The sequence below is a fragment of the Lethenteron reissneri genome, chromosome 6 (assembly GCF_015708825.2).
Source record: "Lethenteron reissneri isolate LAM-NWPU_2019-01 chromosome 6, ASM1570882v1, whole genome shotgun sequence".
Lineage (NCBI taxonomy): Eukaryota > Metazoa > Chordata > Hyperoartia > Petromyzontiformes > Petromyzontidae > Lethenteron > Lethenteron reissneri.
The window spans coordinates 1,640,792-1,660,166 of NC_083784.1; the positions used below are offsets into that span (position 1 = coordinate 1,640,792).

At 46.2% G+C, this 19,375-nt stretch overlaps 1 protein-coding gene across 2 annotated transcripts in view; it reads left to right on the forward strand.

The window, feature by feature from the left end:
- LOC133353580 (fibronectin type III domain-containing protein 1-like) overlaps window positions 1–19,375 on the forward strand; it is a 67,741-nt gene that overhangs the window by 33,841 nt on the left and 14,525 nt on the right. For both annotated transcript variants that reach the window (XM_061569938.1, XM_061569947.1), the window contains 3 exons: window positions 7,889–7,981; window positions 8,944–9,156; window positions 13,676–13,787. In XM_061569938.1, the coding sequence (XP_061425922.1) occupies window positions 7,889–7,981; window positions 8,944–9,156; window positions 13,676–13,787 (418 nt within the window). The remainder of the gene's footprint in view (window positions 1–7,888; window positions 7,982–8,943; window positions 9,157–13,675; window positions 13,788–19,375) is intronic.

Sequence of the window (19,375 nt, forward strand, 5' to 3'; positions counted from 1 at the left end):
ACATACACACATTTTCTTGGAATCTAGGCCACATTGCAAATGCTGTCAGTATTTTCTTACACGCCATGGCCAGAACTCACAAATGCCATATCTTGGACTATGTCCTTGGTCAGATTTCCATGTGTAAGTACTCTGTGTAATACAGAGTATACAGTAAATATAGGGTAACTTAAACAAAGACATCTTGAGCAGGTTTGAAGCCAGTGGAATGGAATTTAAGATCGATTTTTTTGGCAGCCATTTGTCAATCCGCTACTGGATGATGGGCTTCCCATGCCTTATCGGTCGTGGGTGTTGTTTGAGCATCCTTCACCACGCTCGTCAGCGCAGATTTGGTGGAAGACCGATTCACACGGAGAGAGGGACCCTGACGCATTAACGCTTCACGACCTCAGTTGGAGAGCATCGATAAAACATACGTGAAGAAGATTGTACCTCTTACCGCATCACCCAGGCGTCGTGGGCACACACCATGAAACACATTTTCGGCTCATGAATTAAGCATACTGTTGACAGAATGTTGTGTTCCGATGCCAGGTATTCAGAAACGCCGTTGGCCTTGGATAATTGATGAGCGGCCAGCATAGCGGCCACCCGTGTAAGTCTTCTCTCCACATGTCCATTATTGACCAGCACCAACTTGAAACAAAAGTTGAAGCAGCGAAGTCCCTTTACTTGAGCCCCATGAAATCTAAAGCTTGACGCAAAGGAGATTTCCCACAGTTGCATGTGATATGCACACTCTGAAAGAAGACGAAAAAACACTCGTGCACAAATATGCACGCAATATTGGAAGTCGGTGGGAAATATCCTTGGGCGTTTTGTTTGCGTGGCAAACCACACTGGCTGTGTCTGGTGGTGGAGCATTACGTTACATTTATAGTTACGCGATCTAACCCAGAAACATTTTTTTATGGATCCTTTGGCGGTTGGTGAATTTTTTTTCTTAAAAATGTAATCTGAAAAAAATACATGTGAATCTTTTTTTAAAATTCATGTCCACATCTTCTTGATTCTTTCGGTAAAGTCACGTAGAAGGGAAATAATAAAATAATGAAAATAAAACATAATAAAATACAATTCTCACGACGTTTCGGCCACAACGCAAGCAGCCGTCCTCAGGTGAAGAACAGGTCTGTCGGAAAGACAGTCGTGAGAATTGTATTTTATTATGTTTTATTTTTATTATTTTATTATTTCCCTTCTACGTGACTTTACCGAAAGAACCAAGAAGATAAATCCCTGTAGTCACGAAGGCTTTCAATCGAAAAAAAAAATCATGTCCACAAACGAGAGAATGCAAGGTTACCACTTGCAAAGCACGTGGTCGACTGAGTGACCCGCGGGTTCACCCATTCCATCAGTCTACCACGTGGTCGTCTCGCAGGCGACCAGCCTTCTCCGTCTTTGAACGGTCATTGTCTCAACGAATTCAATTGCACGGCTTCGCCAACTGCGATCGTTTATCGCACGCTCCGCTCGTGGTGTGATCTAGAACTCTCTCGCCGTGTGCTTGCGTGATGCGGACACGTGGAGGCGCTTTTTTTTCTATCTTATACCGTGAACACCTGGTGCCACTTACGGAAAGTAACGCGTAATCTCCGAGCCACGTCCTGGCGAGCCAAGGATGGCTGAGACTGGCAAAAGCGGTGGCAGAAGCGGCCGGCACGTTCGGGGCAGGGATGCGGGGCAGGCGGGCGGGGGGTCTCTTAATTCCTCTCCGTTTTCACCCTCTTAGTGAAATTACATCGCACTCTGTCACTGCGCGTCAACAAAGCAGCTGGTGCCTTTGCGAATAAAAAAAAAGAAAGAAACCTGCCGGGTAGCACCTGCGCAAAACAGATCGCCGTGGATTGCGTCGAATTGTCACGGGGACGTGCACTGTCGAAAATAGCGCACTCCATTATCCCCAAAAAAGCTGCCATTAGGAACGCGCACGTCGGCTTTAAACAGTTTCGATTATACACCGCACACTGCATTTGTCATCTCAGAAGCAAAGCTTGGGAAAAAAATATTTTTTGTCCGCAGCTAACAAAAAAGGGCATACATTTGGAATGAGGGGCGATTCGACAAGCTTTTGAGAAGGAATGTTGCCCGATGCACCACTTCACCATGAGTCTTTTAATTATTTGGGATAAGATAGCGGAAGTCGCTTTGTTTCATGAATGGAACCCACAGCTTTATAGCCGTGTGGCACAGCAGTGGAGACAGTGTTACGCCAAGATTAGCGATGTGTAGCACGACGCAGATTAATTGATTACATAGATTTTTTTAAATAATTGTTATGATCACATTATGTATGTATGTTGAGCTTCTTTCGCACCGTACGTAGCCCACCGTGACTCTTGCTGCCACTAGGGGCTGCTACATTCACATCGTAATCGCGACCACCCCCCCTGAATCGTGGAAATGTATTGAATTCCAAAGGTGTGTGTTGGGAGGTGAATTGTAAACAGGCCTGTGCCATAGAAATGTGGAATTTATGCTCTTGCTCAGAACCACCAATGGAGATGAACACCACCCTTTCGAATTTGGGTAAAGGGCAGTGCTGCAATTGATTCCTCGTGCCACTGCCGATGGAAGCACCTCCACTCAAAGAAGCGATAGAGAGCCCCCTATAGAGGGCATTTAACACGGTTGGCTACGTACGGTGCGAAAGAAGTTCAACATACATCTGGCCTCCTCTTTCATGCTGTACCCCATCTCACAGGACCTGCCGATGGACTAACTGCGGTTGTACCTGTTTATTATTCTGCTGGGCAGGCAAAGAGGGAGAGTGGGGAGCTTGGAGGAGAGATGTTATTTAAGAAACTTGCTCCATTGCTTCAACTGCCACGCCTGGAGACTGAACCGAACCATCGACATCTGGATTCCAGGTCCAGTTTGTAGGAGCGTGTTTAACGGGCGACGAAAAAAGATGTATTTTTTTGACCGTGCGAGTCTCTACGAAAACACAAATATTTGTTTTTTCCAGAACAACAAAAAAACAACACGTTTCTTCAAAATGTCAACACGTTAGTGGAAAACCAAACCCATCACCGGAGCCATGACAAGCTCAGTGCGAGGTCACATCAACAGAGAGCTTCTTTGCTTTCTTATGATTCTGTCTTACACGAGTCTGCGGGTCTTATGGGTGCCATTAGGACGGGGGGATGCAAGTGTCTGCTGATTCCCAACTGTTCCAGCACAAATACAAGATATGAACCTTCGGTAACATATGGTAGAAGTGTTTCATGCAGTCCACTCACTGTACAAGGTTGTTTGTCTGTCTCGATAGGGCATCATGTGATTCTGGGTTATATATATATATTTTTTCATTTTCAGCTGACCTATATTTCTTATTCTAGTTATAATTATTACTTTTAAAGTTCCACCCCCCTCCTCCCCTGAAAAAACTGTATCTGGCATTTTGTCTGCGTGTGAGTGTGTCATCTAGTGATTTATGTCAAAACATCGTTTTCTACTGTAACACGTGAACACATTCCAAGTCTGTATGGAAAACTCAGCGGTTGAAAATATCAGCTGGAGCCCATCAGTAACACACACACACACAACGTATATTTGCTGCACACGATAGAATGTGAATTGTTTCCCATGATTAATATTGAACAGAGACACTTAAAAGTGCGTCTGGCCAAAAGTGGCCTGGCATATTTCACCTACGGTCAATGAACCTGGAAAATAATATAATAATATTCTAGTGAGATTTATTGTTTTATGTTTGTAGCTTTCAATTGTGTAGATTTCTTTTTTACTGTTACATCAGTGGTGTGGATTGGAAAAATAGAGAGACATTCCTTTGTTGAAAGTCCCCGTCTTGACGCTCCACGCTGCGTCTACAGAACTCATCAAGGCTCTGTAAACACACGCACAGACGTACAATTCGGCAGTTGACCAAGTAGCCATACGCTCCAGAAAGTAAGATGCGCTCCAAACATGTGTTCCATGTAGTTAGAGAAATCTGGTCAACAACAGTCGCCATTCGCCACTAAGTGGCGGTGACGTCACCACGGCGCTTGTGCCAGGCTAGGTGCACCTCGAGGCCACATGAAGTGTTGACTGACTGAGATGACTGGCAGATGCACCACCTGTGCTCTATATTGTGCCAAAATCTGGTCACTCTCACGCACATGCTAATATACACGACACACGAGGGGGTGGGTGGCCAGCACCACGCCCTCGTAGCGATGTTTACACACCGCGCCAGGTACTCAATTTGAGTCGATCTTAGGGAGGCCCGGGACCAGTTCAGATCATCGTCAGTGGTGTTGGCTGTGAACGGGAATCGAACCCGGGTGGGCCAGGTTCGTAGCACAGCACGCGTAACCGCTACGTAAGCCGCTCCCCACAACACACACACCAACACACACACACACCGGATTATGATACACACTGTCAAACTTCTGCTTAAAAATTACAGGGGTGGGAAGTGTGTCTTATAATGCAGAGAATACGGCAACGCCTGAACATGCACACGGCAGCCCCAAGCACGCAAGGAGTCATTCCGATTGCAAAGCTGCGCTACCACAATGCAAGCAGGTGCTTCTATTGGCCACTCTCCTCAATTAAATCCCTTCCCAGGCGGCCTTGATGTGTTGTTTTCTTTTTGTTTATGCACATCAAAGACGTCCAGGCGTGGTGGTTGCAAAGGCTACAATCCGTCGACTTGAGAGAGAGAGAGGGTTGATGGCTCACGTAGACACGCGGAAACACCACGCGTCTCGCAGGCGGTACAGAAAGTAGGATTCATAACGCATCTTGCGTCAGTGTTCGCTCCTGCCCTGTGGGAGGAGGGAGGGGAGGGGGTTGATATTAAATGTCGATTTAAAGCTTTCGTGACTGCAGGGATTCAGCCGTCCTCAGGTGGAGAACAGGTCTGTCGAGGAGACAGAATCTGAGGACGGCTGCTTGCGTTGTGGCCGAAACGTCGTGAGAATTATTTTATTATGTTTTATTTTTATTATTTTATTATTTCCATTCTACGTGACTTTACCGAAAGAACCAAGAAGGGTTGATATTAATTTCGTCTTTTATGTTTAGATACACACCATCTAGTAAGTAAATATCTCTTCAAAAATATAATTCAACAGAAAATTTGTGCCAGGTCCAGCCATATTTGCCACTGTGGTTTGAAGCTATTAACCTTACCCATGATATTGAGAGTTTAATTTTAAAGTGGAATGTAATGAAGGGACTGTGTTGTCTTGATGTTGTTTTTGTTGTTGTTTTGCTGCCTTGCCCAAACTTGCAGTCTATCTTGTCAAATCTGCAGGAATGTGTGTACGAGTTTTTGACAAGATGTGTACTTCAGTGCTTCACATGTATTCACTTATTTATTCATTTTGTGGTGACTTGGTTCAACTTTTCTCCACCTTACTCTCATATCCTCCTTTTTTTTACGTAACTTTCCTGACCTGCCCCGAATAGACATCTGCGAAAAAGAGCTTCATAACTCATCAGATTCCTCCAGGATGAATACAGATTTAGTTTCCGATCTCCCCTTCCCCCTACCCCCACCTCATTTGATTTTTGGTGATCAATCGCCATCACGCGAAGAACCATTCCAAAATCCCCCAGAGCAGCGGTGTGGAAACACACTTCGGGTGGCCCTTATTTGTTGTTTTAGCATTCATCAATTGGGAGCACAATTTCCCACACACTGCTACAAGAATGGCTCTTCATCCCTGAGATAGCCAAACCAAAATTTTAATTTTCACAGAGCTGGAAACCACTTATTAAGATTCTTAGGTTTTTTTCGGTAAAGTCACTTTACCGAAAAAAACCTAAGAATATGAATCCTTGCAGTCACGAAAGCTTCAAATCTAGAATCACTTATTAAGAGTGGGCATTTTGTGTGTGTGTATGCATATAATCTGCTACGCTTGCGAAGTCGGTTTCTTAATTTGGCGCGGCAAAAGCCTTGGATTTTAAAACCTCAGGATCTGAGCAGTGCTGCTTCAGCGCTCTGACCTCTGAGCCACCTGGCCCACCTCGTGTGAGAAGGAGGGAGGGGGGGTGTCTCTCTCCACCTTTGTTTCCCACACTTCGCGTCGACGCTCCATCAGTCAGGAAATCAATCAAAACAACCCAAGCAGGACTCTCCTCCCGCAAAGCAAACAAAAAAAATCTCCACCATCCAAGAGTGGAGGCTCTCCTGGATATTCACGGAATTACTCGCGCAGATGTTCTGTAGATTCAACGGAAATGTATAAACGAGACTTAAATTCCCTTTCCAAACGTGCCTTAGCCTAGCTTTTCAAGAAACCCCCCATCTGGTATCGTGGCCTGTTATTATTTTGCCCTGGGCTTTTTCGGCAAAAGTCTTAGAGATAAGCGAGAGGCATCGTTGCCAGAAATTGGTGGGGATGCTTCTGTGCCGTGTGAGGACTTCGTGCAACAACAACAACAAAGACTCGTGGTGGAGCCCGATAACATCGCACAGCATGCTTCCAGCAAAAAAAAAAATCATGCGAAATTACGTCAAACTGCAGCCCCCTTAATTTACAACCAAGCTGCATTATCAGCCGGGAGAGTTACAAACAAAAAAATGCCGGGCACATTTTTTTCTGACAAGGGGTTTAATCCACCGAGTCGAGTGACCACGGCAGACGGGAACGATTTAAATGCAATGTAGTGCCCCGGATATTGAGCGTCACTCACGAGCGCGGTTCAGCCGCACGGCACGAGGAGTCAGTAAATGTTCATCGTTTTTGAAAAGAATCACATTACACTGCGAGAACGCATTGTACGGGCGTGCTCAGTTGGTCGTAGCGATGCTTGTTTCATTTGCAGCTCTACACGCTTCACGCATTGCCTTGTTTGTCGCTACGAGCAAACGTGGCCAGGGGCAATTTGCGGGTCACGATTAAGAAAGCTTCTAAATTTGTAAAGTGGCTTTGTGTTTTCACTGTGAAATTACTGGTCACGTGACAGAGGAGATGTACAGGCACTGCAAGATTGGCCATCCAATGCTGGATGAGTGGGCCTCCAAAACGCTGCACGGCATCACGGGAGTTATTTGACCATACTTCACCACGCTGGTCAATGCGAGTTGGTCCAGGTGCCTTGACTCGAATCCTAGCCAAGGGTCAACAACATGTCTGATATCTCAAAGGTTGGTAAAACGTACGAAGGCAATGGTTCTTGTCATTGGAGTGTGGAATTTCCACAACTGGCTGAGGGCTGTGAATTTAAATATTTACTGTATAAGCGACGACCAAATCACTATAAATCACCCTGAATGCACACAGCATCATATGACCTGAGAAGCTAAGCAGGCTTGGAGCCTGGTTGGTACTCGCACAAGCGACTGTCGGTGTGAGGCTGCGACGAGGCCAGGAGACGGCAGTGATCGTGCTGAATGTTGATACTCATCGCGTATTTTCTGGGTGAACAAATGTTGTTGTTGTGATGAGGTTATAACTTCATGATGTTCGGCAAAGGCCTCCCAAATGTCTTCCAGTCCTCCCTCTCCTCATTTGTTCTTGTTTGGTGACGGGCTCCGAATCCAGAATCAAAATCTGTAATTAAACTGAAGGAATCCGATGAGCTATGAAGCAATTTTTCACAGATGTCCAGTCGGGTGAAAATTTTCTATTTTTAAAAATAAAAATCCTTTGATTTCATGGGAGAATAAATAACTGGCATCGTTAACATTCACTTGAGTTTGTGGAAAGTTCCTTTGAATAAATCAGAGCTCATAGTGCCAAGGGCGAAAGAGAGAGAGAGAGGATGGGAGAGCGAGATGATGTGAACACTTTGGCGAGAAAGAGAGATGATGGGAGAGAGAGAGATGTGAGCACATTGGCGAGAGAGAGAGAGAGCGAGCGTACGGGCGAGCGAGATGATGTGAACACCTCAGCAAAGTGTCTCCGTGCCGTTTGTTCAGCTAACCTGACGTCCTCATCACCCTGGGAGCTCGGCACGCTGAGCTCCACTCCCTTCACCGAGTTTGACATCGCCGGCAAGAAGCGCTTCACCGGTGAGACACTACTCCATTTCACTCCACGCGCCTCCTGACATCCAATCAGACACCAAGTGTCCCCCTCTACACACACCCACGGGAAAGGATGGAGAGTTACCGAGGCGACAGGCAATTCAACAGGATAGCCCAATGGGGAACGCCCCCCCCCCCCCCCCAAGTGAATGTGTCCACTGCATCCCCTCTGGATGTGTCGGGGTGCAACTCAGATTCTTCTGGTCACGTGGCACTCCGCGGGTGGCTTCCTGCCGTGTGCCAGACACCGCAGAAAGTTGATCTCCGCCGATGTTCGAAGCTAAGCGAGGATGAAACTGATTAGTACTTGAATGGGTGACCGCCTGGGAATACAAGCCGAGGATGACTGTGAGCCGGCGGCAAGATGCTCTGAGCGTGATCCCACTCGTGTGCATAGTGGGTTTTTCTTCAGGCACTTATGATAATAAAAACACATTTGATATTTGCCAATAACACAGCCATATTGACGAATGTGTTGGCGTTCCCTTTGGGTGATTTGTGCCAAAGCTGCAACATCGAATAATCCGGGTCCTCTTGGTTTCCTTCTGCATGCCAAACAACTCGTTCAATTGTAAGTGGACACCTTCCGTGGGCTGTTGAATGCTTCACAACAACGACAAAAATACTGGACAACGCTAATACTAAAGATTTGTACTCATGACTTGCTGGTACCAATTTCTGTTCTGGCCCCTTGGATTAGCTTTAACTGACTTGTGTTTGTCGAGGCTATACGGGGGATCTTTGTCCGTATGTTCGTATGTATCTTGAACTTCTTTCGCATCGTACGTAGCCAACCGCGCAAATCCGAGTTGCGGTGAGGGGGGCAAGAACAAACTAAATGCAAAACAAAAAAACACTTCCAAAGAAATGAGTTTTCAATCTAGACGATTTAAAAGCAGCATAGCTCCCAGTGGCTTCCTAACATCGAATTTGTCCGCGTTGAACAGCGCCGCACGTCAAGTTTATCAACAAGGAGCCGAGCGTGCCGTGCTCCATCACGGAGACGATCGAGCGCCTGCGTGGGGAGGGAGAGAGCTGGTCGGGCGTGGGTCACTCCTTCAACGACTCGCTCAACGTGACGGTGGTCGCCATCGAGGGCTGCCACTCCTTCATCGTCCTCGACTGGGACAAGCCCAACAACGACAGCGGCAACATCACCGGTGGGGCTTCGCGTGACACCGCCGCTCCGCGTCAAGATCCCCGCCGGCCGCGTCGCTCCGGCAGTGGAGCGAGCGGCGAGCGGGTGGAAGGTCCGCGGACCTTAAGACACGCTTGGAAGTTGACTAAGCCCATCATCCCTCTGGGGTCGATAAAATAAGTACCACTTCGTGGGGGAAGTCAACAGTGGTTGTCCAGTGGATTTTACACCGACGACTCGAAGATGAGCATCACCTCATTGCTCTTGTGAGCGAGGAATCACGTTGACTTTTGAATCACACTGTCGTTTGTTGTGGTTGTATAAACATATAGATATATAGCAGTGAGCGACGGACTCCCCCCCCCCCCCCTCGTCTGGGTGCTCCCCCCTCGTGTGTGCCCCCCCCCCACCCCCCTCACTGCAGCCCCCCCCCCCCACCCTTCCTTGCCAATCAGAACGCTGGGAACAGACAGAATGACAGACACGTTTCGTTCTTTGTACAAAATGATGACGATATCCCACTTCCTGATGAAATGAACACAATTTTTTTTATTGCTATAAATTCAAACCTGGTTGGGTATCAACTCAATCCATCAACTGTCTGGGGGGAGGGGGTTGGGGTCAATAAAATGCTTAGCAATATGCGACATTGCTTCCACTGGTTCATGGGGTCACCAGTGGAGACGTGCATCGCCCTGCACACAATTGAGCACGGGAGAACGTTGCCTCTCATTATAATTATTGTTATATACGTGACACATTTACATACGCAACGGGAGAAAAAAATCTAGGGCAGCAAGTAGCTGACTTTAGGTTAACGATAAGCAACATTCAAATGCCTGGAGGATCAAATTGAATATACTATGTCACCACTTTGACAATTGAATATAACGAGCGTGGCAATTGATAGGCATTGAAGCAATGGATTTACAATAACTGATGATGCTGATGATGATATACTAAGATGCCTGTGTACTTTTCAAAAATAATTTATGGTATATTATGATTTAAAACACGTTTTTTTTCCGCCCGGTTTCAATACTCGCTCCCAGCTCTCGACACAGAGAGAGAGAAAAAATGCACGTGCTTCGCGCAGCGAAGATCGGCACATTAGTCAGACCGCGCTCAAATTATTCAGATGCAGGCCCTTTAATGAGAAAGAGATGACACCTGGAAGAGCTTCACTCTAATTCGCTGTAATTGATGTATTGCCTACTTAACGAGGACAAAATGAGACCCAGCAGAGGCATTGTATGATCACCTCCAATTAAAACACTTGCGGGGATCATTAACGAGAGCGAGATGACACCTGGGCGGCGATTCGCTTTTGAGGCGAGCTACCGCTGCCGACACACCGCCAATCCCAAGGTCCGCTCGCACACGGCGGCGGGAGGGCATCGGCAGCTGTCGCCACCTTTGCGGAGTCGAATGCCCTCGGCACAAGAGCTGAACGTGCGACGTAGTTGTTGTTATTACTACGACTGCTTGGACGAGAAACTGCCTTTCTATTTATTTCCAGCCCTCGCGCGCATTTTCCTGTTTGCTACGGACTTAATCAATGGCAGAAAGTGCTGGATTTCGGACATCACCCTGAGCTCGATGATCAACATTCAAAAGCCCGTTAGCTTTGCAGCCGTTTGAGCTGACTTTCAAAGCAATCAGGTGGGTTTTTTTTTCTACCTCTGACCAACTTGTTTGGCCTCCCTTCATCGCCTCCTCAAGGAAACACGAAAACACACACACACGTGTGTAGAAATTGATTTGCGACTGCCCCGGTGGTAATTTTTGCTTCGCTAGGCAGGGGTACACGTACGTGTGCAACGGGGTCGGCGGCACGCCGATGACGTCCACTTGCGAGACCGTGAACTTTAACTGGCCCAGGGAGTAATTGGAATGGAGCGAATACTTTCCCGTGTCTGTGACGTCCGTATAGCGAGTGAAAATATTTTTATTTTCACAATCTAACGTGACATGTGCTCCTCATTAACGTTAAATGAAGCAATTTAAATTCAGATTACATGCGCAAGGGGCATGAGGTACCATTTTGTGAATTATACATAAACCGCACGTGTGTATATGTATGTACCGTACGCGCAAACATTTGTACACGAAATGTAGAGCGAGCAAAATATTACCTCGTCGTTTTATTCTCCCATCTGACAGCAATTATACCAAAATTTTACTAATTTTAAATTTTCATCCCTTGTTTATTTTGTTTCCTCTCTCTCTCTCTTACGTTACTGTAAGTGACCCAATAATATCTGAAAATTCACATGTGCAAAGCTCGTCAGGCACTTGAAGCCTTTGCTTAATGTTAAAAACATGCACACGAGATCAATCAAAGCCCCCTTCCCATGCTCTGGCGAGAGCGCCGTGCGGGAGAGGGGAGAATTTTTTATTTTTCGTTTGGGTTCGGGGGGCCCATTCCGGTAAGAGTGTAACACTGTCCACGCTTGGCCTCATAAACACTCCCCGCTACAGGAGCAGCTGCGTCCCAGCAGAGAGTAGGAAACCTCCAGCCAAAGAGAAAACGCATTTGGGTTAAATCCCCAGCTGTTTCTCTCCCCGCAATGACCTCTGCTACAGCCTTGCGGTCTGTCTCGACGTCTCGGATCATTCGGGACTTCTTCGCTCGCCTCTGCCGCTGCCCCTGCCACCTTTCACGTGGCGTTTGTCCAGAGGCCCTCTCCGCTCGCACGAGGCGCCTCGTCAAAAACAGTCGCGGCGGCCGCCTTGATTTTGACGCACAGCCTCGGCCCCCGATCGCCGTCTTTTTTAATTCAAAGAAACGTTCCGCGCGACTCCACGCACTTCGCCGACATAACCTTCGGGGGATTCGCACAAGATAAATATATAAAATGTAAATAAATTACACGCATGAGTTTCACACGAGAGTTACGCTGGCAGCTGCTTCATTTGTAAAAAAAAAAGCTCAGCAAAAACATTCAGTCTGAATTTGCACGTGGCATAGAGGGAAGGAAAAACTGAAGAAAAAAAATCTGTCATTTTCTGTGAGCCTCACGACAACTGGAAATTGACAACCCTGGGTGCACGCACAGACATCGGGAGCGGAGACCGGAATCGGAGTCGAAAGTGCGCCCGCGCGCGGGCATTCCGCATGACCCCCACAGCGGCATGCGAGCCGCGCAAATGCGAGGAAGTCGGCAGTGTTTCAAAGAATAAAGGTCAGAGCGGAATTGCGCTTGTAGAGGTGAAGGGAGGGGGGTGGCAAAATAAATAAATAAGAAGCAAGCGCAGAGGTCATTAATTTGATTTTAAAAGTGCACTCGCATTAGCGACTCTAAGGCGTGCAAGCTGTGCGCGGTTTTAAAATTTTAAAATAAAATAAATATGTCGTGGTCGATGCACCGCGTCTCTTTGTAGTTCACTCCAGTCCCGTGTTGATGGCCAGACTGATTTCACGAGCGTGGTCTGCGAGCACTTGATTAAAGCAATTGGTTGCAAAGGTATAATTTACACGACGGCCAATATATGTTGCCATCACATCGCTAACATTGGCATGCACTATAGGCATCAAAATAATAAGAGACTTGTTTAAAGTGTCGGTGGGCATCTCTCAATATCTCGTCGGCATCTCATCTCATCTGGAATGACTCCATGCCCCAGGTGTATAGTTGAAGTGTGCAGGATGCTGTTTGAATTGACGATTAAAATGATACGTGCAGAATATTAAATATTAACGTTGACTCTTCAAATGGCTAACATTAATATTGTTTTACCTATAGTTTTATCAATAATACAAATATTTTTCTGAAATCTTTTTTCGATGGAGTTATACATCTATCCGTAATTTGAACTAAAACTACTTTGTTATGGCCACTCAAATGAGAAAGAATGGTGGTGGTTAACACGCTGTAGTAGTTTAGCACAATGTAAACATGGCAACTGCGTTTGATTTCCAGCTATGGATAGCCATCAATGGTGAGTGATGTCCCCTACCCCCACCTTTAACCCACACGATCACCAGCATGGTGAAGTATTGTCAAACCACGTTTCACTCGCTCTATATATTGAATCTACCAGACCGTCTCGTCTCAACCACGCCGTGTTCAGCCACCCTGGCGCTGCTTGCCAATGCAATCCCTTGCTATCGTCTCTTTTCTCAAGTTATCATCGCCTTGCACAATAAAAAAAAATGTTGACCCTCTTTGAAGCACCTCACGGCTAAATGTGTCTTATGCGCATCAACAAATGAAAAACAACAACCATTCCTCTTCTTGGTTCTTTCGGTAAAGTCACGTAGAAGGGAAGTAATAAAATAATAAAAATAAAACATAATACAATTATTCTCACGACGTTTCGGCCACAACGCAAGCAGCCGTCCTCAGGTGAAAACCAGGTCCGTCGAGGCGACAGAGTCTGAATTCCACCTTTAATAGCGCTCATATTTTTTTCTGGCCGCTTGACATTTTGGGGTTTTTTTTGTGCCTGGCACTCAGCGGCGGCTATTTAAAAAAAGAAAAGGGTCACCCATTATGAACTGCGTCTCCCTCACGCCGACCCGGTGACCCTCTCCCCAGGATACGTGGTGAGCAGCGCCACGACGGAAGGAGCCAAGATGAACAAGTGGCTACAGGCGAACGTGAGCAACGACACGATCTTCCCCGTGGAGAACCTGCAGCCCAACACCAAGTGAGTTCGACCGACTCACACGCGCGGCACAGCGGCGGCGGCTTCGAGGGCGGCTCACCGCACTCCACACCGACTGAGTTGAAGTGCGCCAATGGGAAATCGCGTAAAGCACTGAGGGGGACCGTTCATAAATGACGTCACGCACCTATGGAGGGAGGGGGGGTCAGACATTTGTGACGATGTGTGACGAGAGGGGGGGGGTTTGAGACATGTGACGTCACATCAAAATGCGCAATTTTGAATAAATATAGACAACACGTTCTACTGAATTAAATAGACTTTTTAATAAATGTTTTCTCCTACAACATCAGAGTGCAGCGCCACATTAAATACGCACTACAATGACAATAGTTTAAAGCGATTTGAAGCATGTTTTATTTTAAAAATGGAAATATGGTTTGGGGGGGGGCGGCAGAGCTTTGTGACGTCATATTTGAGGGGGGATCTGACTTTTTGTGACGCCGTGTGACGAGGGGGGGGGGGTCAAAAATCGTCCAAAATCGCGTAACGTCATTTATGGCCGGCCGCTGAGGACGCCCTACAGCAGTCGCTTTGCGCAGCCCTACAAAAACAAAGCGCGGACTACGCAGAATTTTATTTCGCCGCCCGTTCAGTTTTAGTTTCCCGATTTCCTCAATTATTGGAAGCATAACATTTGCTTTAAAGGGCATCCGGTGCTTCCATGTTTCTGCGTTTACCTCTGAAGTAGCACAGGCCCCAACGCCGTGGGTTTTAAATGCACTACTCAATGATGTGGAAATGCACAATTAAAATGATACGTAATAGAAACATTCATTGAGATAGATTTTTGACATTTTTTTATCGCAGGCCCGAAGGGCTAAAATACACACTGGCCAGAAACTAGGAAAATAAGAATATTATAGATAATAATAAATTACTAGTACACGATTGCATTGAACAAAAGTGGTAGTTAACTTGGGGAAAACATATTATAGGAGTTCCAAAGTCAAGCAGGGCAATGAAAATAGGAATATATTTTATCTCTAATTATCCAGGAAATCCTACGTGTAAAGATGATTTTCAGGAGGATCCTGCTTAGGTAAGGCTATCAAATTTGTGGAAGGCTCAGCAGCAACATATCGTGAGCTGGCAGCCGTCTGTCAAGCTCGACCTACATTAACATAAACACGGCCACTCACAGCTCCCCCCCCCCCCTCTGCTCTCCCAACCCCGCCTACTACTCACCTGGCCCCTGCCTACTCCTCCCTAACCCCGCCCACTACTCACCTGGCCCCGCCTACTCCTCCCTAACCCCGCCCACTACTCACCTGGCCCCGCCTACTTCTCCCTAACCCCGCCCACTACTCACCTGGCCCCGCCTACTTCTCCCTAACCCCGCCCACTACTCACCTGGCCCCGCCTACTTCTCCCTAACCCCGCCCACTACTCACCTGACCCCGCCTACTTTCCCTAACCCCGCCCACTACTCACCTGGCCCCGCCTACTCCTCCACAACTTCCGCCCACTACTCACCTGGCCCCGCCTACTCCTCCATAACCCCGCCCACTACTCCCCTGGCCCCGCCCACTTCTCCCCACCTTCCGCCCACTACTCACCTGGCCCCGCCCACTCCTTTATAACCCCGCCCACTACTCACCTGGCCCCGGCCCCTGACAAAAGCCATCTGTCAAGCCCGACCCACATTAACATAGACACGGCCACTCACAGCCTCCCCCCCTCTGCTCTCCCAACCACGGCCACTACTCACTTTCCACCTGAAGACGGAAGCTTGTGTTGCCTCCGAAACGTCGTGATTTTTATTTTATTTTTATTTTACTTTTATTAATTTAAATTTTTTACCTACGTGACTTTACCGAAAAAAAACCTAAGAATAAAAAAGCCACGTGCCAGAAAAATGTAAAACAAAATTCGACTTTTGTTGCAAATGTTTCGGGACAACGGGGTAGCCTTTCTCAAGACTAGGAGTGTCTGTCCAAGCTGGGACATTGAACAATTTTAACATCCAGTGATTGGCATGCAGAACGAACCCGTGTGCCCGGAGTAACCCCACTCAGGGGCCATCCATTTAGTCCGTACGCAAAAATCTGTCAAAACTTAACCCTTCCCCCCCTCCCTGTACGCACACGTACTTTTTACACCCCCCCCCCCCACCTACGTACGCTTAACGCACCCCACCCCCCCGAATCCTATAGAACGGCCGATATTGTATACACGCAGAAACGATCAAGGAGTAATAATATTAACGTGTTTAAGCAAACAGACAGTCCACCGCCGGACGATCTAACTCATTTGAATGCCAATGTCGACAAATTATTATCGAGGCTTCACCCCCCCCCCCCCGTTTCCTGTGCGATGTACATTGTCAGTAGACCCCCCACACGCAAGCGTACGCATTTGGGTTAACCCCCCCTTCCCCCTCCATGCGTACGTACTAAATGGATGGCCCCTAAGCTTATGAGGGCGTTAACATTCAAAGCTGTGCAGAGATGTATTTGAATATCAATCTCTGTCGAGCCATTACCTGAGCACCTTGCAGCAAGCTCTTGAGAGGAACGCATCCCTGATATTGGTGAAAGTATCAGGGAATAAAGTACACAGCATGATTGCTGGCATTTTACAGATAATCACGACATTAAACTTCTTCTGCTGAATGACATCGTGTGCAATGTAAGCCCCATGAAGTATTCGCAAGTTTGCTTGCGAGAGAGCCCCCGACGTTACATACACACGCTTTCACCACCAATATCATCCACAATATAGGGTTTTTTTTGCCTGTCGGGTGGTGGCAGGGTTTCACGACACATTCATTTTGACGTAATATTATTGGAGAGAAGTGTTGGCACATTTGGCGCAGATGACTTTGTTGTGAAGTCTTCTGTATTCACGGCCGAATGTCCAACAAGATCGCACACTCGATGTCCATAGCGAGGCCGGGGATGATGACTTGAAGTAAACAACGATGTGAGTGGAAACGAGCTCAAGAAAGCTGTTGCCTCTTCAGCCACTGGAAGAAGAAACATCCCAAATAGGGCAGCAAAGCTTATAGGCCGTGCCACGAGCTCAGAATCATTGCACAAACAAAGCCTCTCGTGACGACCGACTACAGAAGCCTCGTGGCTGCAGCGGGCTTGGGGGGGGGGCTGGAAGTGGCTGAGCCTCCCCCCCAATCTACTTGAAGACCCAGGCCCCCTTATAAATAAAGAGGGGGTCGGGGGCAAAACCAGGAGGAATCTGGAGAAAAATCCACGCGACCGCCATGGGGAGAGAGAACACACGAACTCTCCAAATATACAGGCATCATCAGGGTCAGGATCGAACGCATGCCCTCCTTCAAAGTAGGTGAGGGAGACTGGTCTACAGGCGTCACGGAGATCAAGGGTCATTTGGTTTGAAGTTTTGAACCCTCATCGCCTTTTTAGCCGACTTTTTAAAAGAGCATGCCATCTATTCTAGATTTGAAGCTTTCGTGACTGCAAGGATTCATACTCTTAGTTCTTTCGGTAAAGTCACGTAGGTAAAACATTAAATTAAAATTAATAAAAAATAAAATAAAAATCACGACGTTTCGGAGGCAACACAAGTCTCCGTCATCAGGTGGGACCGTCATTTTTTACCTACGTGACTTTACCGAAAGAACTAAGAGTAAGCATGCCATCTGTTTGCAGACTTTCAATGCAATTCGGGGTTTGAGAATAAATAATAGCCTTTGCAAGTTTCATGGGCAGGTCATCGCTTATGGCATTGCGCTTATATTAAACATTAAGAAATAAATAGGGGTCGTGCACTGAAGATAAACGGGAGCTCAGGCAGGAACAAGTTTACGTGTATCATGGGATACCTTGATGCCAGTGTTAAGATGTTCAAACACCAAATTGAAACATTTTGCAAGGAATCAAGTCTGCATTAACCACACGTACATGTTTGGTCTACACCATATTCTTAGGTTTTTTCGGTAAAGTCAGTGACTTTACCGGAAAAAACCTAATAATATGAATCCTTGCAGTCACGAAAGCTTCAAATCTGGCCTACACCAGTTTCAAAGACATTGCATATATGATCAGAGCATGTTTGTTTGCATGTTCACCACAAGTACGTGTGGTTAATGCGAGCTTGATTCCTTGAAAAAAGTTTATCTTTGGTGCTTGAACATCTTAACACCTGTTTTATTGCCAGAAAGGGTATAATGTATTCTTATATTTGATAAGTTTACGTGTGTGAGTGTATAACTCAGTGCTGCTGTAACAGAACATGACAGACACATTGTCTAGACCACAATACCTGTAGCCATAATGCAAACAAAAAACATAACTCTGATAATATATGCACTGTCCATGAAGTTGATTGGTCCACACCCGAGACAGCTTTCCTTCGAGCCTAGTCTCAGTTTTGTTGCCAGATAGAAGGGTAAAAAACCAATTATCATATTTTTTACTGGCAAATGAGGTTCCATAATTGCTACGTGGTGAAATCTGTGTGGTAAAGCACACGTATTGCCCGATGATGTTTTCCCAAAAAAAATTTGTCGTCTTCTTCTTAATACATTGAGTTGTTTTTTTCTAACCTAAAATGTTGTTGTTAAAATACAATTATTTGGTTCAAAGTTATCAATGAGCCCCAGAGGAAACTACAAACGCAAAGGTTCAACTTCTTGGTTCTTTCGGTAAAGTCACGTAGAAGGGAAGTAATAAAATAATAAAAATAAAACATAATAAAATAATTATCACGACGTTTCGGCCACAACGCAAGCAGCCGTCCTCAGGTTGCTTGCGTTGTGGCTGAAACGTCGTGAGAATTATTTTATTATGTTTTATTCTTATTATTTTATTATTTCCATTCTACGTGACTTTACCGAAAGAACCAAGAAGATGAATCCCTGCAGTCACGAAAGCATTAAATCGACATTTAAACGCAAAGGTGTGCTCACTAACTAACAGCAGGATGACACGACTCCCATCATGCCTTGGCGTTCATATCACGTGACCAGCACATTATGCTCTCAGCCTTGTCTAAACCACCCACTCAATAGAGCTGAATGTGTGGCCGTATTAGTGTTCATGTTTGCCTACTTCTTTCCAGCCTGCACGACACGAGAAGTTTTCTCGTCGCTTACGGAAAGTGGTATAGTTGACTCAGGCCCTCTGCAAAACACATCTGAAATCCAATGTTAAATTTCGATTTAAAGCTTTCGTGACTGCAGGGATTCATCTTCTTGGTTCTTTCGGTAAAATCACGTAGAATGGAAATAATAAAATAATAAAAATAAAACATAATAAAATAATTCTCACGACGTTTCAGCCACAACGCAAGCAGCCGTCCTCAGGTGGAGAAGAGGTCTGTCGAGAAGACAGACTTTGTCTTGCGTTGTGGCTGAAACGTCGTGAGAATTATTTTATTATGTTTTATTTTTATTATTTTATTATTTCCATTCTACGTTACTTTACCGAAAGAACCAAGAAGATTAATCCAATGTTCTTACTCCAACTCCAATGTAGTACAACTGCTTATGATACTTCATCAGGGCAACATTTGGATCCAGTTGTCTTGACTTTGGGTCTCAATCATGAAGGCTGAATTATGCATAATTACCCATTGTAGTCACATGTCTC